The sequence below is a fragment of the Balaenoptera musculus genome, chromosome 18 (genome assembly GCF_009873245.2).
Source record: "Balaenoptera musculus isolate JJ_BM4_2016_0621 chromosome 18, mBalMus1.pri.v3, whole genome shotgun sequence".
NCBI classification, from domain to species: Eukaryota; Metazoa; Chordata; class Mammalia; order Artiodactyla; family Balaenopteridae; genus Balaenoptera; species Balaenoptera musculus.
The window spans coordinates 78,982,036-79,008,438 of record NC_045802.1 but is presented as its reverse complement, the minus strand read 5'-3'; the positions used below and the strand labels follow the sequence as shown (position 1 = coordinate 79,008,438).

General features: G+C 49.2%; 2 protein-coding genes across 5 annotated transcripts in view; one reads left to right on the top strand and one right to left on the bottom strand.

Annotated features, from left to right (window-relative positions):
* Window positions 1-3,714, bottom strand: part of CUL4A (cullin 4A) — a 44,967-nt gene extending 41,253 nt beyond the window's left edge. The window contains exons 1-2 of the mRNA XM_036831716.1: window positions 3,512-3,714; window positions 2,716-2,831 (exon numbers count right to left, since the gene is read on the bottom strand). Coding sequence (XP_036687611.1) covers window positions 2,716-2,831; window positions 3,512-3,665 — 270 coding nt within the window. The 5' untranslated portion in view covers window positions 3,666-3,714. The remainder of the gene's footprint in view (window positions 1-2,715; window positions 2,832-3,511) is intronic.
* A 402-nt stretch (window positions 3,715-4,116) lies between these two features.
* On the top strand, window positions 4,117-26,360 carry PCID2 (PCI domain containing 2). Of its 4 annotated transcripts, none has more exons than XM_036831721.1 (14): window positions 4,117-4,231; window positions 9,838-9,927; window positions 11,720-11,793; window positions 12,855-12,920; window positions 13,966-14,007; window positions 15,231-15,285; window positions 18,073-18,176; window positions 18,475-18,550; window positions 19,109-19,250; window positions 21,166-21,266; window positions 22,235-22,308; window positions 22,442-22,567; window positions 23,286-23,409; window positions 23,682-26,359. In XM_036831721.1, exons 1-14 carry the CDS (start codon window positions 4,196-4,198, stop codon window positions 23,769-23,771), a joined length of 1,200 nt encoding a protein of 399 aa, XP_036687616.1. In that variant the 5' UTR covers window positions 4,117-4,195; the 3' UTR covers window positions 23,772-26,359. The 4 variants fall into 4 exon arrangements, with proteins under 4 accessions (XP_036687616.1, XP_036687615.1, XP_036687617.1 ...); XM_036831720.1 differs by having other exon boundaries at window positions 4,122-4,231; window positions 9,814-9,927; window positions 23,682-26,360; XM_036831722.1 differs by lacking the exons at window positions 9,838-9,927; window positions 11,720-11,793; window positions 12,855-12,920; window positions 13,966-14,007; window positions 15,231-15,285 and having other exon boundaries at window positions 4,191-4,231; window positions 23,682-26,360.
* Window positions 26,361-26,403: the final 43 nt, after the last annotated feature.

Genomic DNA, 26,403 nt, shown 5'->3' with positions numbered 1-26,403 from the left:
ATGAGTTGTATTTTTATGTACTATCAACAACCAGAAATTAAAATTTATACTACCTTTTACAATACCATAAAAATATGAAATGCTTTAGGGATAAATTTCACAAAAGATGTACAAGACCCGCACAGCAGAACTAGAAAACATTGCTGAGACCTAACTAAGCGAGAGCTGTCCCCTGTGGTCAACTGGGGGGTTCAGTGTTGTCAAGATAGCAGCTCTCCCCACGCTCACCTACAATTACACATAATCCAAACCAAAATCCTAGGAGGCTTTTTTGCAGAAATTGGCAAACAGATTCTAAAATTCTTATGGAAATATAATGGACCTAGAACACCCAAAACAAGTTTACCCAAAAAAGGATAAAGCTGCAGGGCCAGCGCTCCAGACCTGGAGACTTAGGACACCCACACTCCCAGGGGCAAGGACGTCTGACAGAGGAGCGAAGGCAGTTTGCTGGGGAAGACAGACACCTCAACACACGGCATTGGACCAACTGGACCTCCACAGGGAAGACAGTGAACTTGGATTTATACCTCACATCAAATACAGAAATTCACCTCAAAACAGATAACAGACCTAAATGTAAAACCTAAAACGCTAAAAGAAGGAAATACAAGGGAAAATCTTTACCACCTTAGATTAGGCAAAGACTTCTCAGAGAGACACTAAAAGCACAATCCATAAAGACCAAACTGATACAAAGACTTCATCAAAATTTAAAACGTCTGCTCTCTGAAAGCCATAGTTAAGAGAATCAGAAGACAAGCTGCAAACTGGGAGAACATATTTGCAGGGCAAATACCTGGTACAGGATGCACGCTCAGAACACATAATAAACTCAAACACTCGATAATAAGGAAATAAACACCACCATAAAAAATGAGCAGAAGATTTGAACACACGCTTCATTAAAGAAGGTGTATGGAATGGCAACGGGCACAAGAGAAGATACTTAATATCGTTAGGGAAATGCAAATTAAAACCGTAGTGAAATTCCACTACTCACCTACTAGAATAGCAAAAATTAAAAAGACTGGCGATACCCAATGTCAGCAAGGACACGGAGCCGCTGGAACGCTCACACACCACTGGCAGAGGCAAAATGGTGAAGCCATTTTGAAAAAGTTAGGAAATGTCTTGTAAAGTTAAATACACACTTTCCATTTTACTCTGAGAACCTACTTCTAGATGTTTATCCGAGAGAAATGAGAATTTTTGTCCACAAAAGTTAGGAAATGTCTTGTAAAGTTAAATTCACTTTCCATTTTACTCTGAGAACCTACTTCTAGATGTTCATACGAGAGAAATGAGAATTTTTGTCCACACGAAGACTTACCCATGAATGTCTGCAGCAGCTTTATTCATAACAACCCAAAACTAGACACCCAGACGTCCATTACCTCAGGATAACTAATTGGTGGTCCCAGAGTACTCAGCGACAAAGAAACAAATTACTGTCAGGACGCATGCACGCGCCTAACTCACAAGCCCTACCCTAAGCAAAAGGAGCTAGGCACAATTGCACGGTTCCACTGACATGAGATTCTAGAGATGGCAAAACATACCGACACAAGGCACATCAGTGACTGCCAAGGACTGGGGGTTAGGGCACAGGACAGGACCCACTGCAAAGGGGCCTCAGGGAACTTTTCGGGGTGACAGAAACATTCTGTATCTTGTGTGGTGGTTATACAATTGGATACATTTGTTAAAACTTGTTGAAGTACATATTTTTCACTGTAATTAAGTCTATTAAACAATACAGTAACCTCACACAAACTTAAGACGAAGAAGGGACAGGTGTCCATCGACTGTCAATGGTAGTCTTCTTTGGGTGGTAGGAATATAGGTGATTTTTATTTTCTTCTTTGTACTTTTTGTAGTTTGCATAATTTTTATAATGTAATCACTTATGTAAACAGAAAAAAATTTTTTAACTTAAGTCTCTTAGTAGAAATTGTGCTATCAAATTACCTAAAATGTAGATAATATTAGACTAGTTAGCGAATGTCATTCTTTAAAAACAAGATATCAGGAAAACCAGTCTGTGTGTAACTGAAATATCCCAACAGTGAAACGTACTTTTGATCACTTCTTCTGGTGTTAGAAAAGGAACATCGTTATCTCAAATTAAATGTAACAAAACCAGTCTGCACATTTTAACTGCAACAATTAATCACAAAACACAATGAAAAGGGGAAAATCCACATTAACAAGTCAAACTGTAATAAGATTTTCATATATAACATCATGGAATTATAATAATAGTTTGCTGCATATTTGGAAAATATTAAAAGTCATGTGACTCTTAGAAACGCATTTCTCTCCTGTAATGGGTTAACGTTAAATACCCTTCTAGACAGCTGAGGCCTGAAAATGAAATAAAAATCCCACAACCACCAAAAACGGAAAACCCTCCTCGACTTGGAACACGCTGCCACAGAACTCCTACTGTTCTTGTTGCAGGCAGAGTCGATTTCTATTATCCCCTTCATTACTGACTCTGAAACAACACCGAGAAGCACAAAATCCACGTCTGGGTCACATTTCACTGGAGTTGGATAATTGTGCTATTTAGACACTATAAGAAACAATCAGGTAAGTGAAAAACCGGACCCTGGCCCCCTCAGGTCTTAAAGTTCTCCCTAAGAAAACTGCGCGTTTACATCTCAGTGAGAATTCTAACAAGCTCTGCTTTTTGCACATGTGGAGCCTTACCTGGTAGAGCTCTTCCAGGTTATATCTGATGGAGGTACTACTTTGTATGGCTTTCACTGCTTCATGAAGTTTCTGCCAGGTGTCCTGAGTGTAGTTATCAGGCAATTTAGGTCTGTCTGTAAATGCAGATGGAGTCAGTGGGTAATGGCATCCATGCTAAGAATCACACATCTTTAAAAAACTATTCCACAAAAAAAGTACTTAAAATACACATAGCTGAGGAACGCAAAAATTAGGTTTTCCCAATGCAAGTACCATATTTATAAATTTCTTGGGTTACAGACTATGCAACCATCCCATCCTCGATTGGCTAAACAAATACGTCTAGTACTGATACTTAGGATAAGCACACGTAGGAATCCTACAAATCTTACAGTATTCCTTTACGTAACAAGTGGGTTTCACAAACGTATAAACGTGGAATAGTTAAGCTCTCTACAACATTTAAAGTCGACTGAAACTACTCCAAGCTGGGAGGAAGGTGAAGAATAAGCTTGTAACTGGTGTGTCTGCATCGAAGACGCCTGCTCTGAGACAGTGACAGCGACAGAGCTGGTGAGAAGTGGAGCAAGTAATTAAATTACATCACGAAGAGCTTCAGTCCTGCTACTCGCTCCGGCTCGGCCGTGCGAACCGGGACACCTGAGTTACCTGGCGTCACTCAATGCCATTGGACCAACTGTACAGACCAAGGGGAAGCCGCCGCCGGCCCGCGCCGCCCCGCCGACGTCGCAGCCCGAGCGGCCGAGGGGAGGGACCCCAGCCCCGCCCGCCCGCCCGCCCGCCCCGCACCCACCTCGGAAATTCTTGATCACGAGCTTCTTGGAGCCGCCGGCGGCCCCGGGCTTGGAGGTGACGGCGGCCGCGGCGAGGGACGCGGGCTTGGTGAGGCCGTTGGTGTGTCCGACAAGCGCCGAGAAGCTGCCCTTCCGAGGGGTCTCGTCGGCCATGGCCGCGGCCGCAGCGCCCCGCCCGCCGCCCGCCCGGCCTCCGCCTCGGCCTCGGCCTCGGTCTCCGCCGCCCGGCCTCGCCCTCCCTCCGCTGCGCTCCCTCAGCCCCGCCCGGCCCGGCACAACCGCCGCCCGACCCGGCCCGACCAGACCCGGCGCCGCAGGCCTCGGGAGCGCGCCAGACCCCGACCCGACCCAGCCCCGAGCTCGCGGGCGCCGCAGTCCGCGTCCGCCGCGGTCCGTGTGGAACCCGCAACAGCCGAGGGCCCGGCAGGCCCGGGCACCGGGGCGTCGACGAGGCGGCCTCGTGTGGGGGGCAGGGAGTCGCAGCGCAGCCCCCGACCTTCCTCAGCCCGGGCGCGCCGCCATGCCGACCCGGGGCTCGCACTCCCGCGCACACGCTGCCTCCGGAACCAACGTGCGCGGAAGGCGGGGCCGGCGGCGCGGGGCCGGGACCGGACCGCGGCCCGGAAGTGACGCGACGGCGGCGACGGAGCGCGCAGCTCCGCGGGGCGGCGGCGGGAGCGGCCATGGCGCACATCACCATCAACCAGTACCTGCAGCAGGTAACTTTCCTCGGCCAGCGGGCCGCCTGCCAGCTGTCCTCCCGCTGTCTTGGCCTGCGGGCCGGAGCGGGAGCCCGGGCGAGTCTGTCCGCCGGCTGCGCTGGAGCCCCTGGCCGCGCTCTCAGTTTAGGGGCGTGTGGGGAGGGGGGACAAAGTGGTGGAAGTAACGGGGGGACAGAGCAAGTGGTCCGGCTGCGAGCCGGTCTGTGTTAGCGATCCGCTGCTTACATCCTTTGGGAAGTGTGTCTCTCAGGGTTTTGTCCATACAGCCTGTGAACGCAGCAGCACAGCGCAAACATAGGTAATTATGGATTCAAAGCTTGTAGTCTTTCCTCTGAGCTGTGCTAATTCGCAGAACTAGAACCGTGGTAATAGGGATGAGGAAAAGGGGGAGTGGGCTTTTTAGAATATCTGAAGGATACTTTACCAGGGCTTGGTGAATAAGGATGTGCCGTTGGGGGACGGGGAGGAGTCAAGAATGATTCCCAGGTTTCTAGTTGGGCAGCAGATGAGCAGGACAGATTTGGAGGGAAAAACAAATGTAGTCTTGGACGTGTCGAGTTGGAGGTGTCTGTTGACAACCAGGCCAAGATATCTAGTTGTCAGTTGAATATAGTGTAACAAGATTGGAACCATTAGTTGTTTGGTTAGTTGAGAAAGTTGGTTAAAACGGGAATCATGAAAAAACAGATACATGCTTTAATCTTAACTTAAAGCTTACAAATATACATTCGTTTGCAGTCTTCTGAATGAGGCCTAAGACCTTTTCTTTAAGGAAAAGTCCACCTTGGCCTTACCTTTGCAGAGTTAACATTTTTCAATATCAGTTTTTATTTAAAGTTGAACAAGTACGTAGACATTTGAGAACCAATGTGAATATAGAGTCTCTCCAGAATTTCATGCTTTTTTATAACTTTTATCTTCTGTATATTTGTATCTTTTGTATATTTCTAAATCTCTTACAGTTTTCTGGCCCACACCTAACCCCAGGGTTTGGGGGGAGGGGCACTGTGTGTGCCTTGAACAGTATCTGAGCCACGTGGTGTGCAGCACAGTGTGTGGGCTGGATAGATGCAGGCAGGTGGAGGGGCGTGAGGCCGAGTGATGTACCAGTGCTCGGACCTCCACGTTCTAGTGAGCAGTGAGCTAGAACTCGCGCTGGCCTGTGTCTCCGTTTCCTGTGCCTCTGTTTCTCCAGACTACCGCTCGGTCCTGTTCCCTGCCTTCCCAGAGGAGCACTCTGAGAATCTCCTGTAATTGTCTGTCTTCTCTGTTCCACCCCACGGGACAGCGGGGTGGCTGTGAGAAGACCAGGCACGATGAGTGCTTGGCGAAGGCTTACCGAGAGCCAGGCGCCGTGGTACCCGGCAGCGCGTCATCGCCACTGTTTCCCTAGGAGGTTGGTCCATTGCAAAAGCCCCATTTTACAGAGGATGTTAAGTGACTTTCCAAGGTCACTGGGCTAGTAAGTAGCACATTCAGACTGGGAGTCCTGGCCCCAGAGTCCACGCTGTGACACCAAGCTCACTACCTCTGTTAGCCCAAGCTTCAGCCACTTCCTGTCCGAGTCAGAACCTGCCTATTCCTTAGCTTCCAAAGTTTATTGTTGCTTGAATCTCAGTGACTCTGTCAGCTTGGACTTATTTCTCACCTTTGCAACATCCTCGGCCAGCAACCACCTGTGGACAAGTCGTATGTCGTTCATTTCCCGTGGTCTCTGTGATAACTTCCATTAGCTGTTGGGTCTGGGATTTGATTTTACCCTCAGTAGCCCATGAGGTCTCTTGTTAGTTTCTTGGATGCTGGCAGAACACGTGCGATTCCTGGGTCAGAGACCAGGGACCTTATTACTCTGTGTGGCAGGCGGCACAGCATCACGTGCTGGTGTGGTTCCCTGGGCCCGAAGTCCCACAGGCGATGTGACGGGCCCAGAAGGGCGGCTGCACGTGTACCTGAGAGAGACAGAACCTGGGGAATCTACCTGTCCTGTAGCAGGCAGTAAGCAGTCTGGTTTTTGTCTAGGGTTGGGATGGGAGAGACATTATCTCGTTTCTCAAGGTAACTCGTCACATGAACAGCCCTGAGTAACGGCCCTAGTGAAAGAGCCAGTGGTCAGAGTCTTGTAGTGTGGGACCCCCAGCACGAGGGCCCAGGAGGGCTGCCTCTGAATAGCCGGCCCGCGGCGACACCCCCTTTCTGCTCAGCACTCAAGTTTCAGCAGGCATTCCATTTAGTTTCTTTTTGAATTAATTTACCTTACATTTCCCCATATATTTTATTTTAAAGATTTGTTGTTCTCCTTAGAAAAAGATCAGTTTGCATGCTTCTCCCCGAGGTGGATCTCTCCATCACTTCTAGTATCTCTCTGAGGGCTGGTATTATTTTTTTTAGTGTCTTTTATTTCATTCTCTTGTCCATTACACAAACTCTTATTTCACACGGCAGGTTACTTTTTAAAAGCTGTGTCTACATTAAAATTTTTTTCCTCCAACTTTTTTTTCCTGAAAAATTTCAAACCTACAGGAAAGTTGAAAGAATAGAATGGAGAGGTGTGTACCCCTCACCCGGGTGTGTACCCACCGTGCTCGCTCATCCTTCCCTCTGGGCCCACGCGCTTCTTCCCGGTGATCCCGTGGCCTTCACCTTCCTGAGCGTGCGCCTGAGACCCAGGCCGTCCACTGTGTAACTGCAGCGCCTTTGGTGCATCCGAGAAACTGAACATCAGCATTTTCCAGTGTAGAATCCGTAGTTTAATCCACACCCCCCCACCCCCAATCTTCTTTGGAACCTCTTTTTTGAAACCCAGGGTCCAGTCAGATCACATGGCATTGGGGTGCTTTGCCCTTTAGTCTTCTAGAAGAGTCCTCTTGCCTTTTGGGGAAGGGGGCTTTTATGACATTTAACCTTTCTTACGTGTCCAGGCCCAATGACTTGTAAATGCCTCACCAGCTGCCTTTATTTGGCTGTTCCTGATGATTAGATCCGGGTTCAGTCGGATCGTGTGGATTTCCCGCGGCCTCTCCCAGCGCTGGGGATGCTGACGGGACCACTTGGTTAAGGAGGCATCTGCCCATCAGATGACTCCGCCGTTGAGGTACCTTTCCGCATTGCGATTAACCTGTGGGCTGTTGGACGGACCCTGAAAACCACTGAGCGTCCTGTTCCCTACACCCTCCCACAAAATGGTTTTCCCAAGTCAGTTATTACGTTAGTGGTTGCCAAGTGGTGATTGCCTATCGTTCTTTCTACATTTACTAGCTAGTGTTTCAGCAGTTAAACAATGCTTTCCTCTATGCCCCTCTTTTTGAAAGCATCATTATAGATTACTTTTAATGCCTAGTTATAATCCAGTACCAATAGTGGGAATGTTATTATTCTTTTTGAAGCTCGAATTGTCCCAGATTTGACCACTGGGAGTCCATTCAAACTGGTTTCTGTGGCTTTTTTTTTTTTTTAACATCTTTATTGGAGTATAATTGCTTTACAATTGTGGGTTAGTTTCTGCTTTATAACAAAGTGAATCCGTTATACATATGTCCCCATTCTGTGGCTTTTTGACATGCCTCTGTCCTTCTTTGAGCCTTGCCTTGCTTTCTGGCACAATAATATATACTCCAGGCTCACCTAGTTCTTTCCCTGTCCCAGTGCTGGATTTGCCCTTTCCCCAGGGAGCTCTGGTTCCTCTTAGTGGGGAATAGAATTTAGAAAACAAACCTGAGTGCTAGGTGTGCCCATTGCTACTGGGGAGTCATTAATTCTATGCCTTTTCAGTGGCTGGAGCTAGAAAACATATTTTTAAAGGATTATGAGTTCATGAGTAGATGATCCCCCTGTGGACCAGCTTGGAACCTGGAGAATGCAAGGTGACCAGCAGCATCCCGGGAAGAGAATTTCCTCCTGGGAGCGCCCAGAGCTAGTGAGCTTCACTTGGTGAGGTCTGCAGTCCCTGGTCCAGGCCCACAGGTACTGCTCAACAGGCTGACCTGGGGTCCGGCCGCAGGGTCCAGTGCGGGTGTTAAGTGAAAGGGCCAAAGGTTCTGGGGCGTGACACATTAACGGTGACCAGAGCGGGTGACTGGCCTGCCAGTGATTCTACTGTCTGCCGAGCAGTGCATCAGTTCTTTAAGACTTGCCCATAGTCTGTCACCAGCCTTCTGTTTTCCGTCACACCCCCGGTGACGGGAATGTCGTGGGCTTTATCAGCTTCTCGGAGGCAGGGGCGCTGATTTTGTGTATTTTGTGATTACTCATTATAATACATCAGCAAGTAAGCCTGCACGAATATCTTGTTTCTTGTTGTAAGGTAAATCCCCAGAAGTGGGATTGCTGGCTCAAAATATAAGCGCATATGTAGTTTGTTGAATAGTCAAGTGGCAAATCCTTTATTCTGTGAAATGCCTTAGAGACGGCGGTGAAACTTTCCCAGTCGATGCTGCGTGTGCAGCAGACGAGGAGCTGGGTCCTGGAGGTGTCCAGGCAGCATGGGCCTCCGTTCCTCCTGGCCGTCGGGTCACCGGGTGGGAGGGTCGCGTGCCTCACCGTTTCCCCAGGCAGCTGCACCCCTTCGCCCTCCCGCCAGCGGTGGCTGGGGTTCCAGGCGCTTTGTGTTCTCAGCAGCGCTCAGGGTGGTCGGCCTTTCAGTGTTAACCCTGCTGGTGGGCGGTGATGTGAGCACCTCTCGTGGGTGTGCATTCGTGTGTCCTCTCACGTCGCCCCTGCATATACTTTCCGTACCTAATTTTCTGTGGATAAATGATGCTGTAGTACGTGCAGCTTTATGCTTGGCTTTGTCTTCACTTGTATGGTTAGGATTTTTATGTCATTTTTTGATAAATATAAGTTTAAAATATCATTTGGTTTTCTATTTACAAAATTTCTGCTGTAACGCAGGCCTCCAGTATAGAAATATATAAAATAAAATTCTCCTCGGCCACCCCGGCTCCCACTCCACTGGCCAGGGGTCAGCTGGTGCGGCCTGGGGCCCCACATTTCTTCCTGTGCTTACACGTCATATCGATACTTAGTTTTTCTTTTTCTCCAAGATCAAGTTGTACAGTTTTTCTGCAACTAATTTTTTTGGAATTAACAGTAAGTATGTTGTGGACACTTTTCCATGTTATTACAAGTAGATCTATTTGATTCTCTTTCACAACACTCAGGCGTCCTATTGTGTGACTGTGACATTTATTTGGTCATTGCCTTCCCATTTTTATTTTAAATTTAGGTTGAGTGGAAGTGCTTTGAATTTTGGACATATGTGATTTTCAAGCTCTATTTTCTTCTTCATAAGCTGTATAAGTGGATTTTCAAATGTTTGTTAGTATGACTGAGTAAAATTGAATAATTCACCTTCATTAATAAGCAAATAATAAACCGCTGGCTTTTTCTGCTTTTTCATTGTTTTTAACGGTAAGTCACCTGTTTGCCTCCAGGAGATCTCATTTTCAAATGCAGTGATTATTTGCTGGCTAAGGAGAGTACTGATTGTTATATTTTGACTCCTTTCAAAGTAGGGAAAGTTTAGGGGTGTGCAGCGTGCTGTCTAGGTTCCATTAGGACAGAGTGTTTTATTTTCCACTTAGCTCTTCTCTTTCCAAACGCTTCAGGTCTATGAAGCAATTGACACCAGAGACGGGTCATCCCTTGCAGAGCTGGTGTCTTTCAAGCACCCTCATGTTGCCAACCCACGGCTTCAGGTAGGTGTGGCGCCGCACGCACAGGCGTCTGAGAGGGCTACAGGGTCCCCAGCTTCCTGAGAAAAGTCTAGACTTTGAGTAGGAAGGAAACCAATATTGCCACTCTTGTTTGAAAATTGCCAAGTTCCTTCACAGTTTATCTAATTCCAGTTCATTTATTGAGCATTAATTGAGCACCGTGTCTCAGAGTCTGTGCTGAGATCTGTGCTCGTTTTCCTGCATTTAATTTCCACACGACTCTCTGGGGTTCAGAGAAGTGCAGTAGCGGGGCCAGGTCATCCAAGGTCATCCAGCGGACAGGCAGTGGGGCTCGGGCTCCGCCCAGGCCTGGCTGTCCCTGGAGCCCAAAGCCGTGTGCTGTTGCTGCCAGTGAGGTTTTGTTGGAGCACAGCCGCCTGCGTTCCGCGCTGGCTGCCGCAGAGGCGCATGGGCCCTGCAGAGCCTGCGGCATTTCCTGGCTGGCCGTTTACGTGAGCATCTGCCAGCCCCTGCTCTAAAATATAAGCATTCTTGATTCAGATCATAAATGCTCTCCAAGCAATAGCTTCTGTGGAAGATATTGTTGATATTTTGTAACACCCATTTCCTCGCTGATAGCCGTTACAGTGTTGGAGTGTCCTATCAGGGACCTAAATTTTTCTTTCGAAAGAAAGTGCCCTGGGCTTCCCTTGTGGCGCAGTGGTTGAGAATCCGCCTGCCAATGCAGGGGACACAGGTTCAAGCCCTGGTCCGGGAAGATCCCACATGCTGCGGAGCAGTGAAGCCCGTGTGCCACAACTCCTGAGTCTGCGCTCTAGAGCCCGCGAGCCACAACTACTGAGCCCACGTGCCATAGCTCCTGAAGCCCACATGCCTAGAGCCCGTGCTCCGCAGCAAGAGAAGCCACTGCAGTGAGAAGCCCACACACCACAACAAAGAGTAGCCCCCGCTCGCCGCAACTAGAGAAAGCCCACGCGCAGCAACGAAGACCCAACGCAGCCAAAAATAAATTAATTAAATTAAATTAAAAAAAAAGAAAGTGCTCGGAGTCCTGATGGGACTCGGGTTCAGCTTGCTGTCAGGTTGTCCCTGGTACACGTCTGCTCGCCCGTTTGTGACCTAAGACTGATTCCTTCGCTCCAGAACTCCACGTGCTTCCATGTGACAGCTGCCTCGCTGGGCCCGTTGTCTGCCTGGTTGTTTCGTCAGGGGCTGTAAGGTGGTGATCCTTCCCATGCTGCCATTCTCCCTGTCTCATTATAGAGCTGTATCAGTGTGGATTCACTGAGTCCCTTTCTTTTAAATTCAGTGCACTGCATAATCCACTGTGATGCTCGTGTCATCCAGAATTTGGCCACTGAGAGGCGAGGGCAAGTTCGAGGTGAATGTCTGCTGTCTCTCAGGACCCTGAGTGGGCAGTCCTGTCAGCAGGAAGTGAGCACGAGCGATTCCTGACCCCCCCGACCCCCCTTCCCCCAGGCATTGTCTCCAGCTCCTTCGACCTCACACGAGGCACATAGTAGCTGCTTAATAAATAGATTAAGATGTATATGAACATGCCTAGAGTATTTCCTGGCCTGTGGTAGACAAAGCGAATTGTGTTCATCTCCTGCCCTGTACGTAGGTCGTGCTTGATAAATATGTGTGGAAGAAATGAACCTTTTTTTTTGAAGTGCTAAAGTGTGAAGAGTTACTATCAACTGTTAAGTGTAAATTCTTTTGAAACAAAGGTTTGTCTGAATCTCTTCCTACGTGTTGCATTCTTTCTGTCCCAGTTAATTTTATTTTTACCATTTTTCTTACGATCATTTAGATGGCCTCTCCAGAAGAGAAGTGTCAACAAGTTTTGGAACCCCCTTATGACGAAATGTTTGCAGCTCATTTAAGGTAATCCATGAGTGAGGAAGAAAAACAAGCAAATCTGAAAATTGCTGAACTGACTAGGGGTTTTATTTACCATCATTTTATGCTTGAAGCAGTGAAAAATTTCCTTTGAAAAAGTAGAAAAGTGTGTTTGTAATTTCACTTTGGTAACACCTATGAAAATCTTGTGAAGTTTAAAATACTTAAAAAAAAATAAAATGAAATACTTTAGAATTTTAATAAATTTTTTATTCAGGGACCACGTATGTTTTCAAAAGTTAACATGAAATGGTAATCATGGATGTGTGTGTGTCTTCTGTGTAATGCTCTAAAAAGCATTTGATATTCATCCTACTGGCTGTGTAGTGGTCTTTTGTGCAGTAGGATGTGGCGCCCACTATCGACTTGCGTTTTTCATGGAAACGCCCGGTTTTTAACCTCTTGGCCTTACTGGGAAAGAAACTGGAGCAGAGCAGAGCAGATGAAATTCTGCTTTTTATTCACATGTCATGTCTGCCGTTTTCACCTCTAAAGCCTCGATTCAGGCAAGCTCTAGGTCTTAAAGTGTGTGGTATTTGGTTGTCCTCGTGCCTGCCCTCTTTTCCAGCGTCTTGAGCGGGCTGGGGTGCGGGGGCAGGGCGGGGCAGACCTGCGGGGCCCCTGAGATCTCTGGAAAAGTTGGAGTGCTGCTGTGTTTCTTGTAGCAACTTCCTAGCTCTGTGCAGCATGGATGAGGCGCCAGATTTGGGGACGGACTGACTGAGAGTGACAATGCCAGCCAGGCGTCTGGGTAGAGTGTCCTTGCCCATTGATGCCCGAGAAGGGCCATTTGCGTGTTGTTAGTGGAACCTCTGCAGCTGGGTTTCTCATTCTGGGACTTGAAAGAACAGGCCCAGCATGTAGCGTGGGATTTCCTCTTGTACCCTGTGGTCTCTTGTGAGCCTCCTTGTAATCTGCTGGGTCGGTTGCGAGCAGGGCGTTTGTGCTGGGAGTGAGCAGTGCGGTCCGCAGGGTTCATGCCGGTTCTCAGCGAGGACGCTCACTTTCTGCCCCGCCGTCCTCAGTGTCCACCGCTTCCTTTCCAGGTGCACGTACGCGGCGGGGAACCACGACTTCATAGAGGCGTACAAGTGCCAGACCGTCATTGTCCAATATCTTTTGTCGTGTGCGTTACTGTTCAATGTCTGACAGATACAGCGGGTTACTTGGGGGCTAAGATCTTGAAACATCAGGCCAGTTTTAGTCACACCTTTAATTAGAAAGCAGGAGAAGCTCATTTAGCTCTTCCACTCAGGTACTTAAATTTAGCATGGCCTTCAGACTGGTGTCCAGTCACCTATATGGTAGGGAAGAACATTGGTTATGATTAAGGATTTTATTTAATTCTATTGTGAAGAATAATATTTTGTTGCCTTTCCAACATTCAGTATAGTTACAGGGATGGGTTAGTCCCCTTGGAGAAATAGAAGAACTTGCAGATCCGGGCACAGATGGAAGAGTGGACGCCACACACAGCATCACTGAATTGTGGTCACTGAGGGCCTTAATCAAGCCAATTCTGATTTAAATCATTTAAGTGATATCTTATGGCTAAGGCCCTGGTCAGTGAGTATTCTAGTATTGTTTATATGTATCTCCAGACTTTAGTTGCTTTTTTTTTTTTTGGCCAAGCCGCACAGCTTGTGGAACCCGGCAGTGAAGGTGCCGAGTCCTAACCACTGGACCGCCAGGGAATTCCCTTTAGTTGCCAGTTTTTTAACCATCTTGCTTAATATACACAGAAGAGAATTGGTTACTGACCAGCCAAGTCTCCTTTGAATGCAGGAATTCTGTAATCAATGAAATAAACTTGACACTACAGATTCTAAAGCACATTATATATAAGTTGTGATCATCTGGGCTCAGAGAAACCAAATAAAATGTGTGAAATTGCCACTTTTAAAAATCTTATAACAGTCTTTTTCTTACTTTGGGGAAAGTATGTATGAAATAAATGTATTTACTTATACCTAATGATACTCAGGCGTTTGTAATGTGGGCTTATGTATTTTTTCCCTTCAGGAACCTGCTGCTGTTATACATAATCTTTTAAGTGGTGAGCTATAGCCCTTACAATTTAGAACTCTCGTTGTTCTTTAGTCTTTCAGTTGTAGCATGACTTGAACTTTTTATGTCGGACCTTCCTTAATATACTACATCATTCCTACGGGCATTTCAGGCCCACAAAGAAGAAAACTGGTAAGTACAAACAGAAACAGCTGGAAATTAGCAAATGATTTTTTTCTTTTTTCTTTTCTTTTATTTTTTTTTAACTTTTATTTATTTATTTTTTTGGCTGTGTTGGGTCTTCGTTTCTGTGCGAGGGCTTTCTCTAGTTGCGGCAAGCGGGGGCCACTCTTCATCGCGGTGCGCGGGCCTTTCACTGTCGCGGCCTCTCCCGTTGCGGAGCACAGGCTCCAGACGCACAGGCTCAGTAGTTGTGGCTCACGGGCCCAGCTGCTCCGCGGCATGTGGGATCTTCCCAGACCAGGGCTGGAACCCGTGTCCCCTGCATTGGCAGGCAGATTCTTAACCACTGCGCCACCAGGGAAGCCCCACTTTTTTCTTTTTTAAAAGCAGAAGTTTTAATTGTGTTTTCTGTGTTGGTATGTAATATTGTGTGTTGACGTGATAATATCAACACAGATAATGGAGTTTTAATAGTCAGTGTGAACTTAAATGGCAGGTGAGCCAGATTATTTGCAGTGTTTTTCTGTAAATATGAAGTATTTCAGCCATTCCATGCCCCCAAATATTTATTAAATATTACTTTTTCCCTTTAATTGTCAATTTTGAACTTACTTTTGGTTTTAAACTTGGATAAAAGATGTAGATCAATTACAGTTCATTTGGGATGATAGAATACATGATAACTGGGTTATTTTAAATTCCTTGGTAAACTATTTTATGATTTATTAAAAATCTTGGTAAATACTGAAATTTTGTTTATACTAAAATAACTGAAAGCTTGCAAATACCTTTTACTAAAAAAAAAAAAAAAAAAAAAAAACCCTTTTTAAGTGAAGATCTCTCTTACACATAAAATTAACACTGCCAGCTAGATTTTGAAAAGTCGTTTTATGGCATTGGTCTGTTACATACCTCGGGCCCTGTTAGGAGATCGTTGTAAACCACGTCTTGTTTTAGTGGAGCTGTTGGCTGGTGGTAGGGGCTGAGGGGAGGGAGTCCTGTCCCAGCGTAGGGGGAGGGTGCGGCGGGGGCTGGGCCCGTCGACTTCCCGCGTCTCCGTGCAGATGGGGAGGGGCTGCCGCCTGCCCGGGAGGAGGGGGAGGGAAAGCATAGCAGCCCCCGGGCGTGGGCTGGTGACCCCCCTTCTGGATGGTAGCCCTGGCGTCCCCACCTCTGGTATTGGAACCTCTGACCTCAGAGCTTCTTCAAATGTACTTGTTTTTGCCCCGTAGGGCTCTGCCTGTCATGTATGCAGTGGCACTTGACCTTCGAATATTTGCCAATAATGTAAGTTCAGTTTCTGTCACTGTTGTTTTAAACCCAAACTCGTTATCTATCTGTTGCTTAATTTCATGTCATTCTTTCCACAAATTTTGAGGAACACGTGGGGTCGGGTGAATCCGGCGTGGAGAGCAAGGGCACGGGGGTGGCTGGGCTCACGCATGAGGGACCGCGCTCTCGTCAGCTGCGGAGATGCGCCTCGTCCCCTCTCCCTGGTGTAGATTCAGGGAGTGCTGAGGGTTCTCTGGAACGAGGAGGATTTTATGAGTCGATTTCCCCTTGGGGTCAGCATAAGCCATTTTGGGAGCAGCAGTTCTTAACTTTTTGGTCCTGACACCCCTTTACAGTTTTAAAAACTATTGATAACTTCTGGTTCTGGACAAGACACGGTAGGCACGTGTTTCTCTCCCTCCTGCTGGGAGTTTTAAGGCCAGCGTGGCTCTGAGAGGTGGAGAGAAGAAGGGGCAGAGCAGCGAGTTCCCTGCGTTTTCTCGTCTCCTGGGCGTCCTGGGCGTCCTGGTTCGGTCTGGGGAAGCCTGAAACCCCGGGACACTGACAGGCAGGGACGACGCGGCTCCCTCCCTTCCACCCCACCTCTGGGGCGGGGAGCGTCCCAGCTGCCTCCGCCCGGGCCTGCAGGCCCAGCCCTGTCAGCAGTGGGTGGCGTGGTGTGAGCGCAGGCCTGGCTGAAACAAGAAGAGCCACAGTCTTACGACATCCCGGGCATCCAGGATATAATCGAGAGTCCCTTGTCATACCAGGAATCGGGACTCTTGGCCTTTGAGACTCTGAATGGGGGAGATAGTCAGCAAGCACCCGACACTGAGGATGGGATGGGGATTCCACCCCCGCCGCCATAAAACCCTGGGAGCAGGTGCGAACGCGCTTGAAGGAGGTGGAGACATCTCAGCAAAGACATGCAAGATATAAAGCAGCACCAAATGGAAATTTTAGAACTGAAAAATATAATAACTTAGATAGAAATTATTGAGGACCCCCAGAAGCTTCTGTTCGTATGGGTTATATCAATACTTACTGTATTAGAAATTTTAACTGGGAAAATTTTTAATATTGTTCACCTGAAATAATAAACCTTTTATGTGGTAACATAATTGACTTTCTAAGTTAAAAAAAAACATTTTCAAAGTGAACAAAATGTACTAAAAAGTGGCATTTTTTTCCATTTTGATCTCTTTAATGTATGGCTCAACAGAAGCCGCTCGGGTTCTTATGTCTGCTTCTGAATTCACTCTTTGCAGTACCTTGTTTTGGTTGAATATATGAAGTGTGGCCTCACGTAGATGTACATGGAAGTGGGAGGACTGTTCTGGTAGCCTTTTCAGGTGATCGTAGATGCCCTTCTCTGAGCTACACCTTTTAAAACTACAAGAGTAGTTTTTTGTTTTTTGTTTTCTTAAATTAATTAATATATTTATTTATGGCTGTGTTGGGTCTAGGTTTCTGTGCGAGGGCTTTCTCTAGTTGCGGCAAGCGGGAGCCACTCTTCATCGCGGTGCGGGCCTCTCACTATCGCAGCCTCTCTTGTTGCGGAGCACAGGCTCCAGAAGCGCAGGCTCAGTAATTGTGGCTCACGGGCCCAGTTGCTCCGCGGCATGTGGGATCTTCCCAGACCAGGACTCGAACCCGTGTCCCCTGCACTGGCAGGCAGATTCTCAACCACTGCCCGACCAGGGAAGCCCAAGAGTAGTTTTTAAGGTTCGTTACAATGTGGCCTCTTGAAGCTTAGCAGTGACCGTTTCCCGTTACATCCAAACCCACTGGTGTGTCCTGCACGGTGAATGGATCTTTTACCCCTGTAGGATTTTGTAACATTGTACATTGATCATTTGGAGAATTTTGGTTCACTGAGTTACCCAGATGTTCCAAATGTTGACATATTTCATTACGTGAAAAAACAAAAACCAGGAAAACTCTACATTTGTTAATATCTCCAGTGACCTCATCAGAGAAGTCGTGAAGCAATGGAAAGCCGCTAGGCTCTTGGTGGTCAATACAAGTTTTCCAAAGTTCTAAGTTTGTCTTGAAAGTGCAAATGTCATCGGCAGCAGATAATGGTTAGTGTTTGCCTGGGAGTGACAGCCTTGCTTCATTCACTTTCCAGAGCCCCGCACTGGCCAGTGGCCCACGCTGGCTGGCCAGGCTTTGAGGTTGTTTGTTCCACGGTCCAGCTTGCGGCCTCGACAGTGGCCCCAGTGCTTTTCCTTAAAAACAGACGTGCTGTAGGTGGACTTCCCGCTTCATCACAAAGAACACTAAAAATACATGTATTCAAGGACTAAGACTTACTAATGTTAATATTTACTGCATCCTCACTGACCCTCTAAAGTGAAGTTAGCTGTATTGTTTGGTTGATGGGAGGACGCGGGTGCGCGGGGTTCAGGACACAGTGGCCTCGAGTTCGGTTGGGGCCACCAGGCAGGCGCCAGTCCCGTCCCTTGCCGTCCTCTGCACCGTGCAAACGTCACGCGCGTGGGAGATGGGGCTTCGCGGCCAAGTAAGAAAAGGCTAGTTAGCGCATGGCACAGGCTCAAGGAGTCCGTGACCGACTTACGGGCTTGAATTGGTTGAAGAGCAGTTTGATTTGTGGAAGAGCTGGAACACGCTGTAGACGCCCCCGTTTTGGAAAACGTAGTAGCACAGGCTAGATGGTCTCGCCAGAACCTTTGGGGACGACCCTCAGCTGTACGTTTTTGCTTCTAGCTGTGCCGTGATCTTCTGTTTAATCGAGGCGTCTAGAGGAGATGAAAAGTAAAGGTTTTTATCTTCTATCAGGCAGATCAGCAGCTGGTAAAGAAAGGAAAGAGCAAAGTTGGGGACATGCTGGAGAAGGCGGCCGAGCTGCTGATGAGCTGCTTCCGCGTCTGCGCCAGCGACACGTGAGCGCCCCGCCACCCCGCCCGGCGCTGGCCTTAGCCCCACGACTGCTGTTAGCTTTTGCTTCAAATAGTCCATTGTCTCATAAGGAAATAAGAGAAAAGAACCACCTCTTATGCTTCCGCACACATTTAGCACTTCTAAAGACGTCTTCTTTCGTGGCGTTGTAGTCCTCCGTGCACATGACTCGAGCCGTGGGGCTCTATCTTAAGACGCTAATTTGTTGCGGAAGCTGATTTTGCGTTGACACGTGACATCTTTACTTCCTGGGCAGCTTTAACATAACCGTTCTCCCCGTAGCCGTGCGGGCATAGAGGACTCCAAGAAGTGGGGCATGCTGTTTCTGGTGAATCAGTTATTCAAGATCTATTTTAAGGTAAATGCTGTCAGAGCGCTGCGTCTCTTTGTTGGGTCTGCTTTCCGCCTGTCTTCCCAGACAGCCCTTCTGTTCAGTGTCAGCCGGCCTCCCGGGCATGGCCGGGAAGCGGTCCCCCCCACCCCCCCGGCTGCGCACATAATCCTGGGAGCTGGCGTGCGCCCAGGGGCTGCCCGGCGCGAGGGCTGCTGTCAGCGCTTCACGCCCGTGGTCCTCTTTAGCCTCCGCCCGGCGAGGCGTGCGCTCGGCTCCAGGGGAAGGGAGGTGCCAGCGCCTCACGCCGGTGTCGGTGCGGGGACGGCCAGGCGAGGGGCGCGGGCGTGGGGCGCGGGGCGTGGGGCGCGGGGCGTGGGGCGCGGGGTCCCACCCCGTGCGGGGGCGCCCTCCGCGGTGGGCGTGGTCAGGCCGGGCGGCTGTGGTGCGAGGTTAGCATCCAGCCGTCGGTTCTGATGACGGGAATCCCACCGCAAGGAGGCGAGCACTTCGTAACCAGAAGCTTACGTCTGTCCTGCCTACTTATTTACAATGCTGTTCAGGGTAGACGGTTGCTCTTTACAGATCAACAAGCTCCACTTGTGTAAACCGCTCATCAGAGCCATCGACAGCTCCAACCTGAAGGACGACTACAGCACCGCCCAGCGGGTGACGTACAGGTACTACGTGGGGCGGAAGGCCATGTTCGACAGCGACTTCAAGCAAGGTGTGTCACTGCTTCTGAGCAGCTGGGGCTGGGTTCAGGGCATATGGTCACTGCCTCCTGTTACTGCTGAAGGTGGACCGCGGGTGTTGGCTGCGTCCAGGCTGTGTTTATTTATTTATTTTTTTTAAAGAAATTCACGTTCTTTTATTTATTTATTTATGACTGTGTTGAGTCTTCGTTTCTGTGTGAGGGCTTTCTCTAGTTGCGGCAAGCGGGGACCACTCTTCATCGCGGTGCGCGGGCCTCTCACCATCGCGGCCTCTCTTGTTGCGGAGCACAGGCTCCAGACGCGCAGGCTCAGCAATTGTGGCCCACGGGCCCAGTTGCTCCGCGGCATGCGGGATCCTCCCAGACCAGGGCTCGAACCCGTGTCCCCTGCACCGGCAGGCAGACCCTCAACCACTGCGCCACCAGGGAAGCCCCAGGCTGTGTTTATTTTTGACACTACGTTGGTTCCACGAGGGAAAGTCCCACGGGAAGTTCCTCTCTCCGCGCCAGGTCTCTGAGACGGGCGCCAGCATGTCCTTTTCTGGGCACCGGTGTTGCGGCGCAGGCTACAGTTGGTGTTTCCCCATGGCCTCTGCTGGTCCCGTTGGCCCAGGACGTGGAGATCGGACAGCGCGTAGCTCAGCTCCAGCCGCGGTGGACGAGCTTTGCGCTGGTGCCATCTTCGGCGCTTGTGGCCGTGTGTGGCGGATCGGTGCCGCGTCAGAGCTGCGCTTTCATGAAATCACGTTATGTGGCTTGTGTCATTAGCTTTCTCGAGAACGGGAAGCCACGTTTTTTGTTTCTGAACTTTTCGAGTAGCTGGCATGTGGTGGTCCGTTATGATTCTTCTCTCGTCCTCAGACCAGACTTTCTAAACTCACTTCTCCGACAGTTATTTGCACACGAAGGCATGTGACTTCAGGCAACACACCAGACGTAAGGAGCACCTCCTCTCCATGTGTCAACGGCCATGGATGCTCCAATAACAAAAATAACAGCGCTCTCATAATAAGTGCTGTTTTTTTACTCTGTAGGGTTGTGTAGACCAACTTTTCATTTTCTTTCACAAAATTTTTAATACATCTACAGCTTTCGAAAGAGGGCTTTTCTTAGTTAGTTCCCCCATCTTTTTTTTTTCCTTTAAATATCAAGCATAAGAAGAGAAGCTTTTATTTCTTACTTTTTAAAAATAAATTTATTTATTTATTTATTTTTTGGCCATGTTGGCTCTTCGTTGCTGTGCGCGGGCTTTCTCTAGCTGCAGCGAGAGGGGGCTACTCTTCCCTGCGGTGTGCGGGCTTCTCATTGCGGTGGCTTCTCTTGTTGCGGAGCACGGGCTCTAGAGTGCAGGCTCAGTAGTTGTGGCTCGCGGGCTCAGTAGTTGTGGCGCACAGGCTGAGTTGCTCCACGGCATGTGAGATCTTCCTGGACCAGGGCTCGAACCCCTGTCCCCTGCGTTGGCAGGCGGATTCTTAACCACCGCACCACAGGGGAAGTCCAAGAAGAGAAGCTTTTAAATTACAGTTTACCCCCGAACAACAAGGGGGTTAAGCCCCGTGTGACTCACAGTCAGCCCTGTGCCCACGGTCCCTCCACATCCACGGATCAGCCAGCCCCAGACCACGTGGTAGCGCAGTGTTTACTGTTGCAAGTGCCCGTGTACAGGTGGACCCGCACAGCTCAGACTGCCTTGTTCAGGGGTCACCTGTACTCTCAGCTGAAGTCTCTGAAGGTATTGCTGTGCTTTTCCTCTGAATATGCACTGAGTGGTATTTTTGAATACCTGACACAGCAGGAAATTATTTGTTAACGTTGACGGTAGATATTTGCAGTTCCTGAAACCTTTCGGGCCTTCATGTAAGGGTGGGTGGTAGCATCAGGCACAGGGTGGGGACCGTGGTGACCATGTCTGTGGCTGACTCTGCAGCTGAGGAGTACCTGTCCTTTGCTTTTGAGCACTGCCACCGTTTGAGCCAGAAGAACAAAAGGATGGTCCTCATTTATCTACTTCCTGTGAAGATGCTCCTGGTAAGTGGTCTCACCAGCTCTCACGGGTCCTGTTGTCTACAGGAAGTGGGCAGATGTTCTACAGCGCAGCCAGTGGTGTGTGATGGGTCACAGTCTGAGCTGCACATGAGCACACCCCAAAAATTGAGGAGGAGTGAGCCTTGGGTGTGACCCGAACTACTCTTTCCGTGACTGGCACTTCCAGATCCTTCTGGAAAGGCTTGCCTGTGTTTCCTTTCTCTTGAAGTTCCCTAACTCAAAAGTTTAACATGTATAAGACAAGTAAAATAAGTGCATATTATTTTTGTTTCCCCTAAAAAATCTAAATTTATAGAAATGGATTAACCAAGAAAGAAAAAGGTCATTCCAGCCTGTCTGTAGGTATCTTACTTGGTCACTGAAAATTATTTTTGATATTTGTAAAGAAGTGACAAATAGCTACCAAGTTATTTGATTAAAACATTCTCAAAGTAATAGATAGAGCTTCCTTTCCTCCCATTTAAAAATTTTTAAAAATTATCAAAACAACACACACATACTTACCTAGTTCAGGGCGACTTGTAGTGGGAAAGAGACAGTGTCACACCTCCCTCCCCACTGCTAACCCGACTTCACGGGAACAACCAGTTTTAGATTTTTCAGCTGGTTCTTCTGGAAGCTGTTTCTGAATTCCTAAATTGTAGCCTAGTACTGCTTCAGGTGTCACCGCCTCCTATGAGACAGTAATGAGAAGGTCGAGGTCAAGGTCAGATGTCACTGATGACGAAACCATGTTTTGGCTAGGTTTTCTGATTTCCAGAGCAGCGTTGTTTTTTTGTTTTTTTTTTTCCAGTAGACTAGGATGCTTTCAGTTCTTGTTCAGCGACTTAGGAAGAAAGCCTAAGAAACGCAGGTTGCAAGTTTTTAAAACTTATTTCCTTGATAAGAGTTTTATCAAAGACAATTTGGTTAAAAGTGAAAGGGTTCTTATTCTGGAAATTTACTCTTAGGGTCACATGCCAACCATTGAGCTCCTGAGGAAGTACCATCTCATGCAGTTTGCGGAGGTGACCAAAGCTGTGAGGTAGAGTATTTTTCCTTTTCCATTTGAGACCTCTTAGAAGATAAAATCAGCACAGACGTCCTCATGTTGTGAGGGAACACTCTCGTCCTGGACGTTGTTCTGACTGTGTCTGTGCATCTGTCCCACCGCCCAGCGAAGGCAACCTCCTCCTCCTGAACGAGGCTCTGGCCAAGCACGAGACCTTCTTCATCCGGTGCGGCATTTTCCTCATCCTCGAGAAGCTGAAGATTATCACCTACAGGAATCTTTTTAAGAAAGTGTAAGCAGAGTCCTTTCTTTTTCATTCTGTGGGATAAAATCCATCTTCCGCAGCCCACGCGCTGCCCTGGGCCCTGGCGCCACGGCTGCACGGGTGAGGGAGCGGAGGTCTGCCCGCCCTTGCGGGAGGAATAACTCGGGTTGCGGTGAAGACCTTGTAACAGACGTTTTAGCGCCAGCCCTGAGAACCAAGCGTTTCCCATTTTGCCGGGAGTGTGGGACCCGTTGCCCGTGTCCTCTATTGGTGACCCACTGACCCTCCCCACCACCCCTGTCCGTCAGAGGTTGTTCTTTTCTTCCGTGTCACTCTGGAAGTTGACTCTTCTCTGAGGCCTGGTCCCAGCAGGTTCTCAGTTAAACTTCAGTCAAAGTCAGACTTTTTCTGGCTGTGAGGAATATATCAAAATTAGCAAGGACCCCAGTTCATCACACCTGAGACACTGTCCATCGTAAGGTGCTTCTCGATTTTAAGGATGTTAAAATGTGAGAACACGTGCATCTGAGATTCAAGCAAATATTCAGTAAACGTAAAGTATATTTGTACTAGTGGCTTTTTAAAATTGGAAAGTCAGAATGAAAAGCTCTTATTTTTCAAGTGTATCTGGCAGGTGGGAGATGCTTTGTTCCTCTTGAACAGAGGTTTCTCAGCAGATGTTTCTCCTACTGACTCCGTCCTCACATCCCGTCCCTGATGAGCGTGAGCTCTGTCCCTCTTCCAGGTACCTGTTACTCAAGACACACCAGCTGTCTCTGGATGCGTTCCTGGTTGCCTTGAAGTTCATGCAGGTGGAGGACGTGGACATCGCCGAGGTCCAGTGCATCCTGGCCAACCTGATCTACATGGTGTGTGGCCGCGCCTCCCCTGGGCCCCGTCTTCGCCGGGAGCTCTGACGCCTTCCTTGTTCCCAGAGGGCTCTGTGCGGGTGGGGTGGATGCACACGGCACGTATTTCTCTGTTCTCCCCTGCGCGTGTTCGTTCGTTGTCCTCCCAGGGAGCTGACTGCACGGTGACTGGCGGGGGGGATACTTGTGCCACAGCACCAGGTCCTTCACCCCCGCGGGCTTGACGAGACCCAGGCCCAGAAACATACGCCGCCTCTGCTCTTCTCCCACAGGGTCACATTAAAGGCTACATCTCGCACCAGCACCAGAAGCTGGTTGTCAGCAAGCAGAACCCGTTCCCCCCGCTGTCCACGGTGTGCTGACCCCGCCCCCGGCCCCGAGGACAGGGAGCGCGCGATCCTGGTTTTTCTGCAGCTGGAGTCTCTCGGGTCTTTTCCTGGGGATGCTGAGACCTCAGTGTCTCTGACATCACGGCTGACGAATATGCACCTCACAAAGGCCTGGAATCCCCTTCTCAGCGCAGCTGTCTCCGCTGGCCCTGGGGTGCTGGTGACACTCACGCGAGGGGCACGGTCTCCGAGGCAGCTACTGTTTACTTCTCATGAGTGTTGTTCGTGAAGGCATCTTTTAACTCTTTCTATAAAAAAAGGTGATCTGAATTTATACAAAAGTGTATTCGATCTGAATTTATACAAAAAGGCGTATTCGATCTGAATTTATACAAAAAGGCATATTCTTTACCATATCTTCTGGGATACATCTATTTTTATGTTAAATTTGAACATTTTGTGTGATCAAAATGCTGGGTTAACTTAATGCTTCTTTTTACAAGCTGAATTTACTTTGATTTAAATTCTCCAGGTGTCATAGCTGTTTTTTCAGAGTATGCGTATTTCCTCTGTCTGTGCAAAACTTACTAAAGAAGGAAATGTCATGGGCTATAGTTGCTCATCGCTGCAAAGGCACCAAACCTGGAGGCTGCTTGTGCCCTTTGCGCGGAGAAGAGCCACTGTGGGACGGGGACACACACACACACACACCCCGCCGAGGCCTCCCATCTGGCCCCCCGCGTCAGCTGCTCCGGCTGCCAGCTGCTCCGGCTGCCAGCCCGACTGTCCCGCTTGTGGGACGTGGAGACACACACACACACACAAACACACACACACACCGCCGAGGCCTCCCATCTGGCCCCCCGCGTCAGCTGCTCCGGCTGCCAGCCCGACTGTCCCGCTTGGCTCAGGAGTGTGCAGTGTGCTCCGCGTGGCTCCTCTGCAGGGCTCTCCCGGGCTGCACGAGTGACCCACCCTGAAGGGCATCGGCCCGGAGCTCTGACTGGCGCTCAGCCGGGCTCCACGTGGGCCTCTCCAGTGGGATGGAGCCGCATTCCGAGAGCAAGGGCCCCAAAGAAGAGGTTGAGCTGGATCCACTCCTGTGAGCTGGGCTTCGAGCCAACAGTGTGCCCTCCGCCCTGGGCACGTCCAGATTTGGGCATGGGGACGGCCTGCCGTGGGTGTCAGGCCCCCAGCCGCCTCCCCCCACCAGTTCCCTGAGCAGGAGGGCGTGGCCTGGGGGAGGCACAGACGGCCATGGGGAGACAGTCCGTGTTTCCCGGGGCACTGCTGTCACGGCATCGCTGCTCCGCGGGGCCAGGCACGGCCTCACGGACGAGAGCTGCGTCCTCGCTGCGGGGTGAGCACTGGACTTCTGGGAGCGTGCCTGGATTTCATAGCGTAGAAAGCTGGGCATTTTCAGCACTTTCAGGTATTTTCTTGAGCAGTAGATTGATTGTGACACCGAAAATCAGGGACTGACCGTGAACCACAGCACGAGGTCGTACTTGGCAATGAAAGAAACAGAACCTCGGGCGCGAGCATCCTGCGTTCCCACTGGTGTGGAGGCCTGTGTGAGCACAGGCCTGGCGTGGTTGTTCGCACCGCCCCCAAATGTGGAAGCAGCCGGTCTGTGCCCCAGCGTGAATGGGTGTGGCCGTCTAATCGAGTTCCCTTTTCTTGAGTTTTATTGTTTCGATGTGCTTACCTCGTGTGGTTTCTAACCATCTATTAAGTTATACACGTGACTAGAGCAGTCTTCCTTTCGCATGGCCCTCTGCGTCTCAGCTGCGTTGCAGGCCTGTAGCTTTCTCTGCAGTGGTCCTTGTTTTTATAGAGCCCATAAATGCTGTAGGGAGACTCTTACCTCTGCCTGTGCTGTGTGTGTTTGTCATAATTTCCAGGTAGGGTTTCTACTCTAGCAAATCCAGATTTGTAGGGCAAATTAATGCCATCAGCGAGACTGCAGGTATCTTTACAGAGTTATTTATGTAGAAGTTGCAGCGCTCATCCGCTGGATTTTAAATCCTTGGTAGCCATTCAGAGCAGTGGCCTGATGACCTTATGGCAGTTTGAAGATAACACAGCCACACTTCAGTAAGACTTCAAAGTCCACTCCTGTTCCTCCACTGCCCTGTCCGTTAGTTTGTGTCAGATTCACATATTTATTTTTGCCAAGGTCCTTTCAAAGAAATGGGCCAGTGCATCTGCAGATTGGCCAAAAAAAGGCTAACTCTTATACTTCTTACTGAAGTATAATATCAGAAATGAAACAAGCATTGTGTAAGTATAAGAATTGTTACTTAAAAATCTGAATTGTGTTTAAACTCCGTTTTCCAGTGAGGAGAGTGTATAAGTCACAGTCTTAACCCCTTAAAACAATCCTCCGCTCCCCAGCAGCGGGTCAGGAAGGAGCCCGCCCCCGCCTGTGCCTTCGGCGGGAGCTGCCTTCGGGCCCCGCCGTGGCGGCCGCGGAGCTGTCAGCCGTGAGAGCCCTTCCCTCCCTCGGGGGAACTGGGCACCTCCGGCTTAGAAATTAACGGGGAAATAGACGTGATGTGCACCCACGCGCCCCCCGGGTCGGGTCTGCGGGAAGCGCGGTTCGGGCTGGGCTCGCGGTCCGTCTGCGCGGGGGGAGGCGGCGGCGTCACGGGGCCGCGGGGCT

What these genes read in the sequence shown, in the direction of transcription:
- PCID2 (XM_036831720.1), top strand. Translation starts at nt 4,196, where the DNA reads ATGGCGCACATCACCATCAACCAGTACCTGCAGCAG. An exon ending in ATGTTTGCAGCTCATTTAAG is followed by an intron (nt 11,794 to 12,854) that starts GTAATCCATGAG and finishes CTTCCTTTCCAG; the next exon opens with GTGCACGTACGCGGCGGGGA. An exon ending in GAGGTGACCAAAGCTGTGAG is followed by an intron (nt 22,309 to 22,441) that starts GTAGAGTATTTT and finishes CCCACCGCCCAG; the next exon opens with CGAAGGCAACCTCCTCCTCC.